This window comes from Talpa europaea, assembly GCF_964194135.1.
Source record: "Talpa europaea genome assembly, chromosome: 11".
In the NCBI taxonomy this organism is placed as follows: domain Eukaryota; kingdom Metazoa; phylum Chordata; class Mammalia; order Eulipotyphla; family Talpidae; genus Talpa; species Talpa europaea.
The window spans coordinates 81768125-81789025 of NC_140078.1; the positions used below are offsets into that span (position 1 = coordinate 81768125).

Consider the following 20901-nt stretch of genomic DNA (forward strand, 5'->3'; position numbering starts at 1 on the left):
AACATTCCTTTTAAACAGGTCACTTACTTACATGATCCATTCCATACCTATATGAACTTTCAGCACTACCAACTGTTAAAATGATTAGTAACAAAATTCTAGTTTTGAATGACAAAAGTTTACTTTTTACAGTGAAATCAGTAGATATCTAAGTTTCTTGATATGTACAAAATTGCACATTTCTTGGATATAATGGTTCACGTTTTTGTCTCTGATAATTAGAAAAGAATCTCTAATAGAGGTTAAAGGTGTAATTAGGAAAAGAGAGTGGGAACAGAAGTGTAAATTGCAGTCATCCTTTAGAAGGTTAATTTCGCAGTGTCTGTTAAAATATAAAACACACATGCCATTGAACCAGCAATTCCACTTCTGGGATTTTACTTTCTAGATTGACTCATGTATCTCTGCTCATATAGAGTGAAGATGTTTCCTGCAATAGTTGTTATATAAAGAGAAATACAGAAAACCTAAATATTCATCCATAATAAATTATGGAACATTCATATATGATACATTATTTAAAAGGACATTTAAAGGAGACAGTATGTATTATGAAAGTTTAATATTCTGATGGAAAATTATATTTTTAATTGAGATAACATTGGTTTACAACACTATATTTGACTCAAAGCTTTAGGATCACACCTCCTCAGATGCCTGTCACACCACACCTCTCACTAAGGATCCTTCAACCCTCCATCATCGTCCATGTGCACCTCCCACTTTGTTTTCCCTTTTCCCCTCTCCATCTTGCAGCCTCAATTCCACAGTCAGATTTCTAGGTAGACAGAAAAATTTTAGAACAGTATTGTCTTAAAATCTAATACATGTATTCAAGCATGCAGAAAGAATGATTGCACCTTTGACTTTTTTTTTTAAGATTCATTTATTTATGCACACAAAAACTGGGGTGTAGGCCAGAGGTGTGGGGGGTGAGAGGATTCATCAGAGACAGAGTGGGGAACAGAAAAGGCAGATCCACTGAAATACACTGCTGAGGGGAGCAGCAGGCGAGCCAGGAGAGGTCTGTTGCTCCATGTGGGTTGCTCCCTGCCTGGCCTGGTATTGAACTCGTGCTGCAGAGGCTGCGGATTTCTCATAGTCCTGTGCTTAACCCCTTGTGCCACCAGGGAAGCCCCACCTTCGATATTTCTAATCATCGTTTGATTTCACTTGACTGTGAGCAGACATTACTCAGAGGTAATATAGCCTAAACGTGAACAGACTCTCAACTAGACTGTCTGAGTTCAAATCCTGATTTTACCAATTACTAAAATTGATAGTAATTGATTTGGGCACATTCTTTAGATTGTGCTTTAGTTTTACCATCTCAATATGGGGATGATAATTTTTATTTTATTTTATTTTTTTAAAGAGGCATGTATTTTTATTTATTTGTTTGTTTGTTTGTACATGCACTGGGTACAGTCAGAAGCGCGGGAGGGTGAGAGAATTCACCAGAGCCAGAGCGGGGAGCAGAGCAGGCAGAAGGATCGAAGTACACTGCTGAGGGGAGCAGTGGGCGGCAGGAGAGGTCTGCGCGCCATGTGGGACCCTCCTCTGGTGGCTGGGGAGCAGCCGGGGATCGAACCGGCGCCACAGAGGCCAGGGGCAGCTTCGCAACCCAGCGCTCAACTGCTGCGCTACTGGGGAGGCCCTGTGGATGATAAATTTTAAGGATTAAATAAAATCAAATATGAACAACAATATGATAGTGCTTAAAGTGCTCTGCTACTAATAACTTACAATTTTAAAAAGTAGGTATTGACCTATTCAGGGAAATTGGGCGAAGGAGACACAGAACCTTCAGCTCTATCTTTGCAACTTCCGGTGACTCGTAACTATTTCAAAATATTTTTAAAAACCACACAATTATTAAAAATAAGCAACTGATATGAAAGACCAAGACATGTTAACAAAAGCAGGATGCAGAATAATGAGTATATACTAAGTTATATTTTGTATAGAAAATGGGGAAGAGAATGAGAATGTATATTTGCTTTTGTGAAATTAAATTCTAGAAGAGCACATTAAAAACAACTAACTGGCTAATTGGGATATACAAAATGGACTTTATTATTTGACCTAAGTAACTGTTATCCATTCAAAAATTATTTTAAAATAAGAGCTATAACAAAAAAGAACCACAAATAACTTCCATCATAGCATAAAAAGATTACCATTGCAACAAGACAAATAGCACCAACTTGACAAATTACATTAAGTCCAATGAAAAGGTATTTTTCCAATGGCTCTATTTCATTCACAATGTGTAAAACTCAGAGATGTTACATTCCTTAATTTCTTAGAGGGAGCTGAAAAGTCACCCCTTTTAGCTTCCGCCAGAAACATGTTTTTCAAAGATGACAGCTGGTATGCTGACTTACCTAAAATTTAGTAACATTTTTAATTAAAAGCTTTTGAAATGAGGAAGTCATCTAAATGACACTCTGGTGTTATTAAGAAGCATATATTATAAATCCTGGGACTTGGCTGGCATTAACTCTGGAAATGGAAGCACAATTATATACATAAAGTCTAGACTCCACTAGAGTTATTCCTAGGGAGGAGAGGCACAGACATACCCACAGGAATACATACCCACATTCCAACACAGCCTCCTGTGCCCAAACAAGGGATACCCTAACAAACACTATGATGTATATCAAAGGGCTAGTTCTTTCAAATCCCTTGCACAGTCTATCTCTTAGCTTTTCAGAGATATTTTTAGCAATGTCTTAGGGTAAGTTATACTAGCTGCTGTAACAACCCCTAAATCTCAGTGGTATAATGCAACAAGGATTTCTTTTTTATAGCTATCACAGTCTGAAGTGGACTTTCTCCATAGATATGAAGGTATCCAGGCTGAAGAGATTTTACCATCTTCAAAATATGGCTTTCAGGTCATGCTGAAATTTGATACCCAGTTGGCACATAGAAGAAAGTATGAGGAATCATATAAATCATAACCCTTGGATGTGGCATTTTTTCCTTAACTCAATCACTTGTTGGGGAGGTGAAGAAATGTAGTTTAACTACGTTTCTCAGAAAAAAATAATTTAATGAACACACAGCATTGTCTCTGCTACAAGCCTGATTCTCTGATTTTTCTCCTTTAATATGTTGATAAGATGTTCTGCTTTTCACTGTCCTTTACTGTAATCCTATGAAACAGACAGCATAGATATTATTGCCACTTACCAATGAGAACGAATGTCAAAGAGGAGTTATAGCTGGGTTGACCAAATAGATACTAAAACAACAGGGCAAAAGTTAGAACCCAGTTCATGCCACAGTGTTATACCTCCTATTCAAAGCAAAGATTCAATAACTTTAATCATACCTTCAATAAAATATAACAAGACTCCTTACACAACTTACTTTCCTAAAAAACCCAAAACATTCACTATTGACTTAATTTATATGCAGTCATAAAAAGTTAGACTATGGGATCAAATTTTAATAGAACTTTATTATGAAAAATAGCATAAAATTGGTGCATTTAATTCTGAACAAATTCCAGGTTTTAGTTTTTCAAAACCTGACACTGTTCCTCTTCCGAACTCCTATCAGATGTATGTTGAATTTTCATGCCCTATCCTCTACTTACCTCTTAAATTCTCAAATATTTTCCTTGCTAATCTGTTAATATCTATGGATTTATTTTCTAGCTTGCTAATTCCATTTACAGCTCAGTCACATCGACTCCTTATTGTGTCCAATTGTCCAATGACTTGCTTTGAATTAATTTCCAGATGTTCTAATATATTTGTTTTCACGTCTAGTTGGATTTTTTCATATTATTTTCTCCTTAATGCTTTAGTCCTCCTCTCATGTCTTTATTTTAAAAAATAACCTGCAAAACCAATAGTGCTCAATTAATTATTTGAAGCCTAGGACATCACATTCTTCTATCTAAAATTTTCTGTTGCCTTTCACTCAATATATTCCTTTGTAAATATTTTATACTTTTTTAAAGTGCATTTTTCAGTGGAGCTTTAATTATGGGAAGACTGGCTAGCCTGGATCTAGAGTGGATTTCTGCAGGGTCTTTGAGCTTGCTTCTACCTATTATCCATTGGCATCACTAGCTCACATTATTATTTTTATGATGATATTTTGCTAGTGGTTTCATGGGTATAAAAATTCAAACCCTTAACCTGTTTATACTGCTTGCCTCATAATTACAATTTTTCAGCAGAGACATTTTTCTCCACCTGGAGCCCAGTTTGTTTGTACCTATGCATGGACCTCCTTAGCCCATTTTCCCTATTCCCTCAGTGTAGTCCTCAGGGCTTCTAGTTCCAGTATAAGATTTACAACGAAACCTTTAGATAATGGAGGGCATTCCTACCCCTCCCCTGGTGGCCATAGAACAACCTGCCTTATAGCCTTATTCTGACTCTCAGACCCTATTTGTTTCAGGCTCTTGCGGATTTCCCTCACATTTTTATGATATCAACCTTGGATAGAAAAGGACAGCAGTTATATTTTCCTGGATTTTCTAGAAGCGAGAGAGATTTCAAGTTCATTAGTCCACTGATTGTTGGAATGAAAAGATCTCCATCCTACAATTGCAATTATATAAAAATATCAGTAAATAATGAAAAGGAACACAGACAGATGAAAACAGACGTGTTTGAGGTGTAGGATTAGAGAATAAGTCCTTCTTTTGGTAACCTTTTATTATTCTTAATATGAAATGATTCAGGGGAAAAAGAGCTGACTTAAATAAATAAAACTATTAACTAAGCTGATTACAAAAAGAAAAAAAGACTCAGTAGCACCGGTTAGGGGGAATAAATGTTTATTAAATCAAGCTTTTAAATTATATCCATTTAAAGTCTATAAACAAATATAGTACACATGTAAGTAAAAGGCTCTTAGATTATAATTAGTGGGAAAACTGATGATCCCTTTGTACATGGGCACCTCACCACTGGTTGGGTCAATGCCATAGGGGCATCTTGTGTTAAGAGTGAAATGAAAAACCAGAATGACTTTATTAGTTTAACTCCACTTCTAGGATGGATTTCAGCCTGATACTTACTCCACATTATAGTAGGATGGATTATAGCAAGGCAACAGTGTAGTTTTACATTCACAGATTGGCCGAACTAGTACAAATTAAGCTTCTCTTCTAGATGTCTCCCTTCCTATTTCCATAATTAGTAAGACACATGAATGAAAATAAGTGATGGCCACAAGGGGTTACAAAAATAGGTAACTCATAGAGTAATAAACATTTACAGTTAGCAGTGCACAAACTTATAAAATTTGCCTTTTCCCATATTGTGCAGAAAATTATAAGTAGGTTCAAGAGATACAGAAGCAGACTTCAGCATGGTAAGAGAGCATCTGTCAAGGAAAAAACCTCAAGTACAAAACCCAGAGTAGGAAGCTAAAAGCAGATGAGAATACAGAGACAAGCTCCTAATTCCTCACATCTAAGTATCCTACTTAATAAGTACCACAATTAACTTACAGCCCTTTAAATATCTTAAAAAGTAACACTTTGTTACCTATATACAAACTTTTAAAAAGATGAATCATGAGACAAGCAAAAATTGATTGACTTAACAGTGGCACTAAAATCAATGAAAGTTGTAGCATTTATGTGCTTTCATATATTTCTATGTACGGAGCTTTAAAATGCCCCCAAAATGTTGTGGGTAGGGTTTTTTTTTTTAAATTTCCACAAAAATCTATTCTACAATCACTTCAGGTGTAGATGGAAAAATGTCCCAATATGGAAAATAAAAAAGGTTAAATCTCACAAAGGAACTGAAAATTCATGAATATATAAATGACATTCATCCATTCCCCAACACTTATCAAATGCTGTGTAAGGTAATGACAATGCTATCCTGAAGCCAGTCTCATTTTAGAAGGAAGATACAGTCATTTCCATTCTAATTCCAGAACTAAAAGCACTTATTGGACATAATGTGCGTTTCAGCGAGGTTGACATCTACTTGGTTGTACTTGATATGTTACCTTTAAACTTCATCAAAGATTCATGGCAGACCAGAACTGTAAACATTCAGAGCTAATACCACAGGTAGCTTATTCATACTAGTATCTTGCAGGGAGTTATCCTGAAGTCTCCTCCACCTAAAGCAGTGTTTCCTGGAAACTTTAGCAAATTTTCTTGCCAAAAAATCTTTATAATCAAATGTGTTTGGAACTTGCTGGGTAAAATAAATAGTTCCACTGGCACACTAATGTACATTCTACATAGTCAAGATGGGTGTGTGACACAGCTTTTCCCAAATTCATTTGCACTTGCCACAGAATACCCAGAACAACCACTGGATCCCACAACCTCATTTCCTATGGAACACAGTTTGAGAAATGCTATTCTAAAGTAAAATTTCTAAAGTAGTGGTTCTCAAATTGCAGTGAATGTCAGAAACTCATGGAAGGCAACTGGAAACAAAGGTACTTTATTATACTTCAGAGATATGGGGTGGGACCTGGGAATCTGCATTCTAATAGACTCCAGGTGAAGCTGATGCTGCTGGACTGAAGACCATACTTTGAATGACATTCGTCTAGACAACCATCTCCACAAATCTCATCTGCAAGAAGCCTCTCCTGCACATGGCACTGGCCACGACCAGATCTCACCAGCCCACTTATGTCTTAGGAGGTCTGGCATCTTGAGGCAGGGGAAAGGAACACTTAGATGGGCTTCTGGCTCTGTCCCTACTTGCCAGGTGACCAGACACAGTGACTGCAACTTAAATGCGCAGTAACAGCAGCCTTCGCTCAGGGGATCTATGAGGCTACAAGATGTTTGCATGAAAGCACTACCTAACAAAAAGCATCAAGTGTGGTTAATCAGAAGAATGTCAGTCCCAGATGAGTTTTTCATCTTCTGCCATTTCTGAGCCTTTAGGAAAGGATAGTCTGGCAGTTAATAAAGAGAAAGGAGGTTAAATGCAGGAAACTGCAGTGAGAGGAAGATGCATAAGTGGATTACCTAATTAAAAATATACAGTTGTTAAGAAAATAATCAGCACACAATCCAAGTAGTTAGCTATGCTGGTTTAGAGATAGTGTTTAAAAGTTACAGTATGTTGATCTTGGAATACACTTACTCCTCAACTCCACCATCTTTACGATGGTTAAACTTTAACATCAAAAGAAAGAAAAAATATAATTTTCCACACTCAAACACATATAAATTAGATTTTGAAAATTTGGCTGAGACAGTTCCAATCTCATAAGCTACAGCAGTGGGCAAATTTCAAAAGTAATTTTTAAAAAGGACTTTTAATTTTGGTTCATAGAAACATCCACAGAATGAGAAATGAACACACACTCACGCTTTCATGTAAGTGTGACTAGTTGTTACCCAGTACGTCTTGGTCAATAAACTGCTTCTTGAAATTCAAAAACAAACCTGTAAAAATTCATATATATCCATGCTGGGATTACAGTCAAGCAAATCTTGTTGCCAAGTTTCCATTTGAATCCAAAAGACTGATCAGAAAGGCAGAACATTCCCCGAATTAGTGCATGATTCACTTTATATGTGCTCTGGGTGGCTCTGGAGACAAGACAACATCTCTTGAACAGGTTTGCCTTCATAGCAAATCTGGTAGACTGCAGTAAACAATGGAAACCTGGTTGGGGAAAAACGTGAAAAGGTAAGTTAAGCCATCTGGTTGACCTAATAGGGCAAAAAAAGGTTTTTCTGTCTTGTCCCAATATTTCAGATTATTGGGCTACTTTTGGAAAACAAAGTGACCCCCTTCTACATTCCTTTATTACTTGTCTGCATAGAACCTCCGCCCAGTTGCTGCAAGATCTTGGTATATTCTGAACCATCCTTTGTCTGTGGGAGTTCAGTGTCTACTCCAAGTCACATGGTAATCCTACAGGGTGGGGGGCTCAGGCTTTTGGTCAAATCTAGAATGAGTTCAAGTTTCAGTTACAATTCAAAAGACTGGAGAATACATTTTAAATTGCAAGGAGGTATTGCTCTCCCTTCTCCAAAAAGGATCATCAAAAGAAGAGGATAAATAGCCCACACATCACCATAAATAATTCAAGTCTGGAACTCCTTCAAGAATCAACATGTGTTGATTCCACCTGCAGGTATCTACCCAAAGAATGCAAAAACACTAATTTGAATGGATACCTGAATTCCTGTATTTATTGCATCGTTATTTATAACAGCCAAATTATGGAAACAACCTAAGTGCCCAAGAACAGATGAGTTATGAAGATGTGTTATAAATACTCAATAGAATAATACCCAGCTATTAAAAAAGATGAACTCTTGCCATTTTCGACAATATGAATTTAACTAGAAGGGATTATGCTAAATGAAATAAGTCAGAAAGAGAAAGACAAATACCAAATGGCTTCTTTCACTTGTATGTGGAATACAGAGAAAGAAAAGGTCAGTCAGAACTAAACCAATAACAAGCCCTAGAGGGCGAATTGTAGAACTGAGGCACCCAGAGGAGTAGGGGAAGGGGCCCAGCGGACTACTGTAGAGGACTACAGGTGTTTTGGTGGTGAGTGTGGTGTGGTACCATACATCTGAAGAGTTGTGAACTCACACCTCTAAATCATATACAGCATTGTAAGCCAATGTTACCTCAATACAAGAAAAGAAAAAGAATCAACAGGTGGACTTCACAATTAGCAAAACATTGTTCTCATGTTGGAAGCTGGATTCATTTTGCCTTTTCTGCCCACATGAGAACACATAAATAGCATAAATATAAGTTGAAATGGAGCCTCCCTGGTGGTGCAAGGGGTTAAGACGCAATCTATGAAGCTTGCTGCAGCCACAGCAGCACGAGTTCAATTCTCGGCCGGGGAGCTACCCACATGGCGCAGCAGACCTCTCCTGACCAGCCCGCTGCTCCCCTCAGCAGTGTATGTTGGTTGATCTGCCTGTTCTGTTCCCCGCTCTGTCTCTGGTGAATCCTCTCACCCCCCACTCCTCTGGCCTGTACCCCAGTTCTTGTATGTATAAATAAATCTTTAAAAAAAAAAAAGAAGTTGAAAAGGATGAGGGTGTAAAGATGTGGGCTAATATACCAGTGTATGAAAAGATAACATTAGGATATAGCTGGTTCAGCAAGTGGGTTTTTTTTATGGCAGAAATCACTAAGGTAATAGCTAAATTAATTTCAATCAGGCTTTTAAACACACACACACACCCGCATGCACACACACAGCCCAAAGTAAGCTTGACAGAATCAATAGTCTTAAAGGCCATTCTGAAAAGTATGTAGTTAGAATTCTATATTGACAAGTTAATTTAACAAGAGCAAGCAGCCCTGAAAAGACACATGTCTTTATGAGAGTCTATCATGGTTGTTGTTTTAAGGTATGGGATGTTTTGCTATTTTTTGGAGTCAAGTAGGCTCACTCAAATCTGACTCCATAGCCTTTTAACTCTGGGCAAGTTTCACAACTCCTCTTACCCTGTTTGCTGATCTGTAAAACAGGGCCGGACACTTAGACCTGGTTATTCAGTGACTTACATGTGAAGTATATGGACAAGCCTTGGCATATGGTAGGCATGCAATAATTGACAGCTTATAAATATAGCTACAAGATGGCCATTGTGAAATGGGAAGATAGGGTTGAAGTCTGTTTTGCTTGCCTCTCCACCCTCAGGGGCCGGCACAGTGCATAGTAAGGGGCAGGTGCTCAGGAAGTATCTTTTGAATGATTTCTTGTGAATGAGAGTTTGAACCTGGAAATTTCAGCCCTTTTCTTTTACCTCTCAGGCTTTTCACGTTCCTAAGATGAGAACCACTTGTATGTCCCCAAATCAGGGTAGCAGATGATGGTGACAAAGCCAGTCCCAACCCCTTTCTTTCCTCACCAAGATTGGAAATAGCCTGATGCTCATTTTTCCAAGCCTTTTTTTTTCTTTTACCTAGAATTAGCCAAATTCTAGCCAGCAAGCCATAATACATTGGCTGTGGGTTTCCGAGCAAGATATTTCTCTCTTTGAGAAGCTCCAGAGGAACAACCTGCTACTCTAAACTGCCTGTGCTCCTTGCCTCTGGATGCTTGTGTGAGTGTGTGATGCTTGGTGCTGCTGCAGCTGTCTTGAGGCTTTGAGAGAAGGCTAACATGACACTGAGATTCTAATCCAGGAGTAATGATCCAACACTAGTAATCACCTCTGCATTCCTTGTTACGTAGAAAAATAACCCTATCGTCCAAGGCATTTTTAACTGGACATTGCTCTTGCAGCTAAAAGCACTCCTAACTTTCACAGCTAGCATTTCCAATATATTCTGTAGATGGGATGTTAACAAAAGATATGGAGAATAGGGGGACACAGTTTCTGACTTGGCACCAACACTCAACCACGAAGATCCTCTGCTCACCCTAATGCTGTTCTGTAATATTAAATGCTATTTGGCCAATTACATCAATTTTGGGAACTCTTCTAAATAAGGTTAGAAGTGAAAGCAAGACAAATGATAATATTTCATAGAAAAATAATAAGCCATTTAGTCACCCCACTAGTGGATACTGAGGATTTTATATGTGTCAGGCTTCAATTAGGTACAGGGATGAGCAGTATTATAAATAAGGCCCCAACTCTCAAGGAAGTTACAAAATTCCTGTGTGCTGAAATGTGCCTACCCTCCCCAATGTATCCAACGAAGTCCGAACCCTAGTACTGTGTCTGGGGATAGGACAGGTAAGGAGATAAGTAAGTTAAAAAGGTCCATTGAGGTGGGCCCTAAGCCAATGTGGCTGATGCACTTATAAGAGGAGAATGGGACTCAGAAAGAGGAGACCAGATGAAGACACAGGTAGGAGACTGCCATTTACAGCCAGGAAGAGCGGCCTCAGAAGAAGTCAATCTAACAGCTTGATCTTGAATTTCCAGTCTCCAGAACAGTGAGAAATAAATTTCTGTTGTATAAACTACTGAGTCTGAGGTATTTGCAGTGCCAGCCCTAGCAAACTAATACAGATACATCATACTTGCACATACTCACTAAGGTACATATACAAGGAAATTTAATAAAGAAAAGCTTATGCAGAAAACCCATGCAACTTTAATATCTGTCAAGAGGAGACTGGTTAAATAAACTGAATGTTAAGTAAAAGAAATGTTCTATAGAATGTTCTATAGATCATTCTATAGAATGATCTCCTTAGAATGGAGATCTCAGTTACTTACATGTTTTTGTAAAAATACAAAAACAAAACCTCCTAACTCATAGAAACAGAGAACAGACTGGTGGTTGCCAGAGGCAGGGGTGGAGAGGGTGCTTGAAATGGATCAGGAGGTGAAAATGTACAAACTTCCAGCTGTAAGATGAGTAGGTCCTGGGAATGGCGTGTACAGCATGGGCACAATATCCATGCTACTATCCTGGCTGTTGTCAGTATACTCTGTTTTTCAAAGTTGCTAAGAGACTAGATTTTAAAAGTTCTCATCACAAGAAAAGAATAACAATGTGTGGTGATAGCTGTTAATTAGACATTGTGGTGATCATTTTGCACCATATACAAATGTCAAATTATCATGTTGTACACCTGAAACTAACATAATGTTATATATCAATTACATCTCAATTGAAAAAAATGAGGTGCAGACATGGAATGACCTTCAAAACATTTCCCAAAGTGAAGAATATCAACAGATAGAGTGGAACATGGGGTACGTTACCCACTATAAAAATGAAAGTGGGGAATAGAAATGTATACTAAAAACTGAAGAAGCTGTCTATGTCTAGGTCAACACCCACTTTTTGCTGTTTTCCTTTTTGGATGGTTTGTTTTTTTTTTTTTATCCCAAAGCACATTCACCCCTCTCCACATTTGAAGAATAAATGTAAAACTGTATGTTTATGTAACAAGTCCACAGGAGCAGCCATGCTTGCTAAACCAGGGTTTGATAAATCACAGCTGAAGAACCAAATCTGGCCCATGAATTTTTATATTTTTCAAAGGGCCCTAAAAGAAAAAAAAAGGGGGGAGTATATATGACAGAGGCCTGTATGTGACCTACAAAGATTATCTACTATCTGCTTCTTTACAGAAAAAGTTTGCTGATCACTGGTCTATACAATAAGTTCAAAGCAGGGAGAGGGATCTGTGACTGGAAGATATAGAAGGCTTTTCTAAGGACAGACCTGGGCTGCCCTCAGGGTGAGAAGGACTGAGGTGTACATTAAGGGGGGCATCCAGGCAGACCAAGCAGCAGGAGACCTTGTACATAGGAGTCTGACAGGAGGTGTTTGGGGCAAAGGCTGCTTTAGTTAAACAGTAGGTGGTAGGTGGTAAGAGGATACTGTGTTAGAAAGTTAGGTGGTACTATACTAGCAGGGACTACTTCACCCTAGGGACTGTGGAACCCACTCTGCAAGAACAGGAGGCCTTGAAATTAGCCCACTCACGAAGGTGGGACCATGGCAGTCATCTGGTCTACCAGCTTGATATTTTTTTTTTTTTTTTTTTTTTGTGTGTGTAAAATGAGGCACAGGACAGCTAAAAACATGACCTGCCCAACATGACATGGATTGTGAATGCTGCCCTCCTGCTCACTGTTCTTTTTATAGCAATGGCGAAGGGACGAGGAAATCAAGGAAGACCAGAGTGGTGGTGGCTGCAGTGAAAAAGAAAACAAATCAAAGTAACCAGTGGCACGGATGGTGAATGGCAGATCTCCAGCTCTGTGGGTGCAGCTTTGGGGAGGCAGGTGCAGTGAAGGGAGATTCCCCAGGACGCCACACTCCAGCCCAGGTGACGGGTGGGAGGTGCTCCGTTCTGGCCAGTAGTGACATCATCAAGCACAGGCAAGGCCTGTTCAATTTCCCATCAGAATAAAGAAAATGGGACATGGCTGAGGGAGGCATCTGCTCAGAGTCAAGTTTCATCTACTTGATTAAAGCTGCTTTTAATTATTTCAATTATTTTTAAAAATAGAGGTAACATTACATAATAGCATTTGGTATAATTTTTGGCACCCCAGTTTTTCAAAGCAGGTGGGTAGTGATCCCAGAATCCCAGTCCCAGCCTGTATCCACTTGGAGTCAAACAATGAATATAGACTGATACCCAGTCAACGTGTCAATCACAGAATCCTGTCAAAGGGGTCCTGGAGAGCACACAGATACCTCACCCTCAGCAAACACTGAGGTATTTATTTAAGACTTAAGAAAATTCCTGATAAATCTTAATGGTCATTAAAGTAGCCCAAACACATCACCGTCCACTGTTAGATATGAAAGGAAAACCATGCATGTCAGAGGTGTTTTCCTTTTAGTCACTACTTGAAGGTAATTTTCCCTCTTTGGAGGCTTGTTTATGACTTCCATTTCTGCCTGGCTGGCTTTGAAAGACATTTCAGAAAAACAAAATGTAAATGCCAGAAGAAAGACAAATGCTCTGTCTGCTCTCATTTATGACTTAAACAGGGACCTCCATGGCCGATCAATGTATTGGATGAAAAGAGAGCGCTTTGCGTGGGGGAGGTAAACATGCATGGTGGGGACTAGAAAACCCCTTGGCTGATCTGAAGGATGAAGCGGGTGGGCGCTGGCAGATCCCTGTCTCAGAGAAGTGCCCACTCTGGGTCAGCTGCAACAGGCAGCATCAGTACAGCTGCTCTGCTCCTGCTCTCCCCGAGTATCCCAGGACAGTTAAGGATACATAGAATTTGCTGCATAAGCATTTATCATATGGTATCTCTGGCAGAAGACTTAGCAAATTGGCAAGAGAAAGGGCTGAGGGACAGGGAGAGGCAGGGAGCAGCCTCAGAGAGGACGGGCAGCCTTTGTGGTGGAACGAAGCTTCCTACCTTGACCAGGAGGCAAATCAAGTTTCCCCAAGCCCACCTTTATTGCCTGACCAGCCTAGAAGGGCTCAGAAGCTGGGTGCATGCGTGCAGTCATCCACCCTGCATGCACCCACCCATCCATCCCCACAACAGACTATAGAACAGCTCACTGAACCTTAACACAAGTCACTTCTAATGGTAGAATTCTGGGGTCACATCCTTCCTCTTCTTGCTGAATCATCTGACATTTTATCAACAAGACTATGTCTTTTTATAAAAACAACAAAGTAATCATTTTTGAAAATTTTAAAACATATGGCATGTAGCTCTTACCAAATACCTGGCAGGATAAACCCGAATTTCAAACTTCCTCTTTTGTAACAGATCTTAGAGAATGGAGCCTGGCTTTGTGCTTTGTGCAAATAGTCATGTTCGGGGTCAGCAGGTGTTCCCAGCACACTAGGAACAGAACTAATCCAGTGCAACTCTGTGCAGTGGGCTGGGGTCAGCAGAGCAGTGGGGTGATGACCGTTTCTCTGGGGGCCTGGGCCAAGGAGAGGCTTACTTGTCAACCAGCCCCTTCTGTTTGAGGATGCGGTACACTTCAGCAGAGGTCTGAGGTCCTTGAAGCTTCTGTCCATTCAGCATCTCCCTCTCTAGTTCTTCAATGGTCTTAAAAATAAAAATGAAAAAGAAATCTATGGTAAAGACTAGAGAATCACTTTATTTCAAGAGGAGCTTGTGGGAGCACTCCTGCAGTGAGTCAAGGAAAGATAAAGACACACTAGGTGAAACATTTAAGACTTAAGTCCTTTAGGGCCTCCCCAATGACGCAGCGTATTGAGTGCAGCACTGTGATGCTGTCTGCAGCCTCTGCAGCGCCAGTTCAATTCCCGGCCGGCCAGGGAGATTCCCACATGGTGCAGCAGACCTCTCCTGACTCTCCCCCTGCTCCCCTCATTAGTGTATTTCGGTCATTCTGCCTGTTCTGTTCCCCGCTCTGTCTCTGGTGAATCCTCTCACCCCCTGCATCTCTGGCCTGTACCCCAGTTCTTGTATGCATAAATAAATAAATCTTGAAAAAAAAAAAAAAGACTTAAGTCCTTTAAAATGAAAGCAGAGAGGTAAACAGGACACCGCAGCAAACAATCAGTGTCAGCTTCCATCTCTGTCAGGCTGCACTTAACTCAGCCCAGGAGGGTCCAATGAGCAAGGAGGGGTGTGGACAGGCAAGGCCAGTCACTACCTTTCCAGTTTTGGCAAAGGCCTCAGCCACCCTGCGGTTCCGGCCTCCGTAGCAGGTGGTGATCAGGTCAGCGACGCCGCAGCTCTCCAGGAAGGTGGCTGTGGACACCTGGCCCTTGCAGAAGATCCTGGCAAAGGCGATCATTTCCATGAGCCCCAGGCGAATGACGGCGGCTTTGGTGTTGTCTCCACAGCAGAGGCCATCGCTGAACCCGGCTCCCACGGCGACAATGTTCTGTGGAGACAAGGAAGCACTGGTTTATGCACAGCCCTGGCTACGCACAGCCCTGGCTTCTACTCTGCATCGTGTTCAGTGAGTGAAGGAAAGAGCCCCGGCTTCTCTATTCTGGAGCTGGGGTCAGTATGGGGCAGAAGTTGAAAAGCATCAGCCAGGGAATTAGAAGAGCTGACAGTGGTCTCTTTAATAGTGTTTGGACAAATTGCATGACTTTTGGGTTATTATCTTTTGGGTTCGTTTGTTTTACTTTTTTTTTTTTTAAATAAAATGCCTTATTCAACGATAATACTCACATGGAAAATCAGATAAATTGTAAGTATACAGCTCATGTGCCCATGTAACCAGTATCCTGAGCAAGAAACAGAGCATGACCAGTGCCCTAGAAAGCCCTCCTCAGATGCCCTTCCAGCTGCCCCTGCAAGGAAAGCTTTCTCCTCACTGTAACAGCATGGATTTGCTTCACTCCCCCCTTTAAACTTGATATGAATAGGGTCATACAGTATGTGATCTGCGTCTACCTTCTTCGTCTCAGGTTGACATCATGTTTTTGAGACTTAGCCATAATTTTACATACAACACATTTATTTTCACTGCTGCATAATATTCCATTATGTGAATATAGTGCAACTTATTTAGCCATTCTGCTGATTGGCCTTCGGGTAGTTTCACTGCAGATTAGGATGGTATGGACAGCACGGTGCATATCCTTTGGTGACATGCAGGCATTTATGTAACCAGGAGTGGAACTCCTCATCATTAGGTCTGCACTGTGTGAAGCTCAAGCTTCAGCTGCTGTTTCATTTAATAATTGCAAACAAATCTTCACAGAACACGGACTCCCTGCAAGGCATACTGCTAGACACAAGGTAAATGAGACACAGACCTGCCTCTTCAGAAGCCCATGATGTAGTTTTAGGGATCAGCAACTTAAGGGCAAACTGCCTGTTTTCATAAATAATGTATTGGAATCCAGGTACCCCCTCTTATTTGCCTATTGTCTGTGATTGCTTTTGGGCTATAATAGCAGGTCTGAAGAGCTGCAACAGAGATTATATGGCTCAGAAAGCCTACAGCATTTTCTATCTGGTCCTTATGGAAAAATTTTGCCAAGCTCTTACCTATTAGGAAAAATCAAATGTGCACTCAAATAACTAGAATCTTGGCAGCCCATGTATGAGCTTATGCTGTGTGAGAATCCCTACATGGCACCCTGGAGGCACAGGGCAGTGAGGAGAGGGTGGGGGCTGAAGGTGCCACTGAGAGGAACTGCAAAGATAAAACACAAAGCTTGTCTTCAAACAGTTGATAATCTAGTTGGGGAAAGAGACACAACAAAGTACATAAGCGAGAGTGTGCTGACAAGTGATGGGATCCACCTGTTTCATTTCAAAGCAAAGGAAACTGCATGGAGGAGGTGGCATCTAAGCAGAGCCTCAAATCCCATGCAGAGTCAGACAACCACCTATGATCAGTAAGGTATACATGGTAACGCAAGAGCACCCATTTGGAGACTTCAGTGGAGCCTCCAGGTTCCCAGGCCTTTCTGCTTTATCAACTCCTTCACCAAGAAACCCAAAGCCAGGGAAAATACCAGTATTTTGAAAATAGAAGTATCTGTCTAACCATACTAGTACAGTTCCACATACCTGGTGACTCTAGGTAGACTTGTGCATTGAAAGATAGGAGGAATATCGGGGAACCAAATAAAGGATCAGGGAAAAAAAATAACAATTAAAAACAAAACCTAGCAGGCAATCATTAATAAGAGACATTCTGTGAGGGAGGGGGAGGAAAAGAGATCAAAACAGGGGAGAGAAGAACATAAGGAACTACAGTGAAGGTTCATGGGTGAATTGGTAGTGGGAATTTTATGGGGAATACACAACGATATAAAAGATATTAATAAAAAAGAAAAAAAAAAAGAGAAAGATCTTAAAGCATGGAACTAATTGGTATTAAACAGTAAATCAGTTAAAATAAGGTAAGCATACTTTTTCTCCCAAAAATGCTTAATGAAAGGCAGCCCAAAAGATATTTCTTAAAACATTAGGTCTATTCAGTATGAGGAATGAGATGAAAAACAGTTATAAACTGAGGGAGAAAAATGTCTTCTCTGGTTGATATGCAGTTTTTGATAAAAATACATCAAAAACAGCACTGATGTAGCCAGGCTCTGCCAAAACAGCACAGATTTGGCCATTTGGACAAAGCTTTTACTCACTGGGAGACAGAAGCCACAAAGTGATTTCAGATGAGGAGAATCTGATGAACCCCTGAAAGCTTTTGTCTGCTTCCAATAGACCAAGAGAACAGAGCTCTCTCTCCCCTTATCCAGGGTGGTGGCAGAATGAAGAGGGCTGAGAAGGAAGGATCAGAGTGGAAAGTGCCCTAAGTGGATTGTCCTCTCTCCCTCATTAATAATGCTACAGCTTACTTTGCTTGCTGGCTATTGACATAGAAAGGAAAACAGTCTACAAATGATCAGATTCCGGTATGAACGCATGCAGACAAATCCACCCCATTTCTACATAGTCTCCCAGTGAGGTTATGAGCTCTAATAAATGTTATAAACAGTGAGGTAGCTTCTAAGTTGATCTCTCTCCTCCTTTTCCCCAAGGTAGACTCCATTTAGACCCCGGTTGCTACAGCTGCAGGCAAAGCTGAGAAGGGATCAGGTCTTCTGAATTGATAACCTGACCAGAGAGCACATATTTTCAAAAGGTACTAACTTCTGCTTGTGCCTGCAAAAGCTTCTCAACCCCTTCCCACCACAGAGCAAACTGTAGGCTTCATCAGCTCAGAGATAGCAATCCTCAGCTCCCAGTGATGGAGGAAGTTAGTAATCCTGGGCGTGCTGACTCTGACTGTCCTGCAGCACGGTGTGAAGAGGAGGGAGACAGGGAGTGTGAAAGGAGTCTTAGAGTCATGCAGAGAGGCATGGTGGGATCTGGCTCTGCAGTTCTGCTCCAGAGCAGATGAGCTGCCAATTGACATGGAACACCAGGTCATTTTGGATGGGGCACTGTGTAGAGTGAGAGCTGGGGACCCTAAGGACAACCAGGTCCAGACAGCAGGTCCAGGCACCCCTTCCAGCATAGCAGTCAGACTAAGACACAAGGGGCCTATGCACTAATATCCAGTGGGCCTCTGGTTCTTACTCTACCTCAATGCTGTGTGCCCATGGGAAGATTACTCTACCTCTCTGAGCCTTCTTTTCCTAAAGTATAAAATGTAGGGCTTGTAAAGTCTTTCAAGATCTTTTGCATAGTGAGAATCCTTCAGGAAAGACAGTGCAGTTGTGGCCTGCCCTGGGGCTGCGGACAGTGGGACAGTACTGTGTCAAGAAGTGGATATGCTAGGGAACTGACTAAAGAGATCATGAGGCCAACTGTGAGTCTGCCAAATGATTTCACTGAAGTTTCCATAGTAACACACGGCCACCTAGGATCGGGATGGTGGACCAAAGGGTTAGGTTGCTGAAGTGACTCTCACATGCTTCCTGGACTGGGCCAATTCATCCTGAAGGTTACCTAATAAACCAACCCCAGTCAATGTCTACAGATTGGGCACTAACATGGACTTCTGTTTAACAGGGGCTCCTATACATGGAGGATGGAGAGGGTATTTAAGTGCTGTGTTGAGCCATACCAGCCCTGTGCACACGTCTTCCTTACATTCTCATGACAACCCTGGCAAGTGTGGAGTTATGCTCCTGGCCTGTTCATGGGGTTCAGAGGCTGGCCAAGAACACCCTGAGGGTCAGCGAGGTGTTTAGGACACGTTTCCATGCCTGGCTCCCTGGGCCCACTGTGGGCCCACCGCTTCCCTAGAGTGGCACATTTGTCCTGGTCACCCCCATCACTTCCCAGGGTCTAGGAGACCTTCCTGAAGCCTCTGCACTTATATGTCAATGAAGAGTGCTCTATGGCCCTTATGGAGACTTGGGAGGTAAAATGGATAGGTTTCAGGGGAGAAAATATTGGCAGGAAAAATAATAAAAAAAATAATGACAGTTAGACTTATTGAACCGTTCTAAGTGCTTCATATATTATTAACACATTTAATCTTCACAACATTCCCGAAAGCAAGTTCTATTATGAACAAAGAAGTGAGGAAACTCAGATGCACAGGGCAAGTAGCTTGCGCCCAGCTGCATAGTCCGGACCTGCAGAGCTGGGTTTCAAGCCCAGGGTCCCCTGCTGCACTTTTCTCCAGGGAGCCCATCACCTGGGCTGCTCCAGGCCAGTGAGTGAGAGGGGCCACATCTCAGAGTCAAGGTGAAAACTTTCTAACATGGAGAGCTGACCCTTCCCAACTGATAGGACTTTGAGGCAAGCGAATGAGCTCTCAGTCACTGGCAGCATCCAACAGGAGCTGCAGGATGAGCCGTGAACTCCAGAGCAGTGCTTCTGACCCTTCACATCACAGTGCTCAGAGAAAAAGCAGATGAGGATGTCCATGACCTGGGGCTCCAGTCGCCTTCCCAGTCCCCATGGGACCCCTTGAACACAGGGCATTCAGGCTGGGACCACCCTGCAGCTCCTACTAGATGGCTAATCTGCAGAGGAAGGGGAAGCAGGGGGCCACTGCAGGGTAAACTCCCTTCTCTGGGGACTCCGAGTCCAGACCCAGTTTAATGGCCTTATGATGGATCTTGAAATCTTTGCTTTCTCCCTCCACCACTTATCACCGTCAAAAGGAAAATAAACACACTGAGCCACTCAGAATGTGTTTGAATAGCATCCGAGCAGATGTCCTCTGAGATCGCTCAGCTGTGAAAGTTATCATTATCCACTGTGCATTTAAATCTGCTTTAAACTATTCTGGAGCTAAAAATATCATGATTTTCAGAAGACAGACATGCTTAAGCCCTGCCCCATTTCCTGGGGATGGCAATCCTCAGAGGTCATCATCTACCCTGAAGTCCCATCTTTGCAATTCTGAATTGGGTGGGTTGGACAGGCTCAATTCCTTCCACTCCCCCACTCTCACAAAAACTATATGAAACTGGAGAAGCAGTCCCTGCTGCCTGCAGATTATGCCAATGCTTTTACCACCCAGGAAGACTGACTAAAACCCAAGTCAGTAAAGGAATATTCTTGTAAGTTTTCTGTAAGTCAATCAATCCATCTGACTGTTCCAGAGATCAGCACCTGCAGCCTTTCACCTGAGGGGAAACTGTCTGCAGGTTGTAGGCTCACTCCAGGAGGAGAACCACAGACGGTTCACAGGATGGATCTGTGGAAGGCAGCCTGGCTGAGATGTCAAGGAGGGATGAGGTCAAGGTCATACTTGGTCCACTTAGTCAGGACCTGAAAAAGAATCTGCCTCAGCATTCTCTAGAAGTTTCTGCAGTGATGTGAAAGTTTTCTCTCTACTTATCCAGTACAGCAGACACCAGCCACTGAGGTTCATGTGACTACTCAGTCTTTGAAATGGGACTACTGTGACTCAGAATTTGACCTTTAACTTTTCTTTAGTTTTTAATTCAGTTCAATGAAAATGCAAATAGCCACATATGGCAAGTGAGGTCCAGCAGTGGCCCTGGCTAGACACTAGGTACAAGGCTGTGCATCTCAGTGTGGTTGATCACAGCCTACGCCCTGGAGGAAACATGCGAGCCCTAATGTAA

The 20901-nt window shown here is 41.5% G+C and overlaps 1 protein-coding gene across 1 annotated transcript in view; it reads right to left on the bottom strand.

Annotated features, from left to right (window-relative positions):
- Nucleotides 1-7534: 7534 nt before the first annotated feature.
- Nucleotides 7535-20901, bottom strand: part of GPD1L (glycerol-3-phosphate dehydrogenase 1 like) — a gene marked incomplete at both ends in the record, with an annotated part of 41755 nt that continues 28388 nt past the window's right edge. The window contains 3 exons of the mRNA XM_084248015.1: nt 7535-7631; nt 14352-14458; nt 15033-15266. Coding sequence (XP_084104141.1) covers nt 7535-7631; nt 14352-14458; nt 15033-15266 — 438 coding nt within the window. The remainder of the gene's footprint in view (nt 7632-14351; nt 14459-15032; nt 15267-20901) is intronic.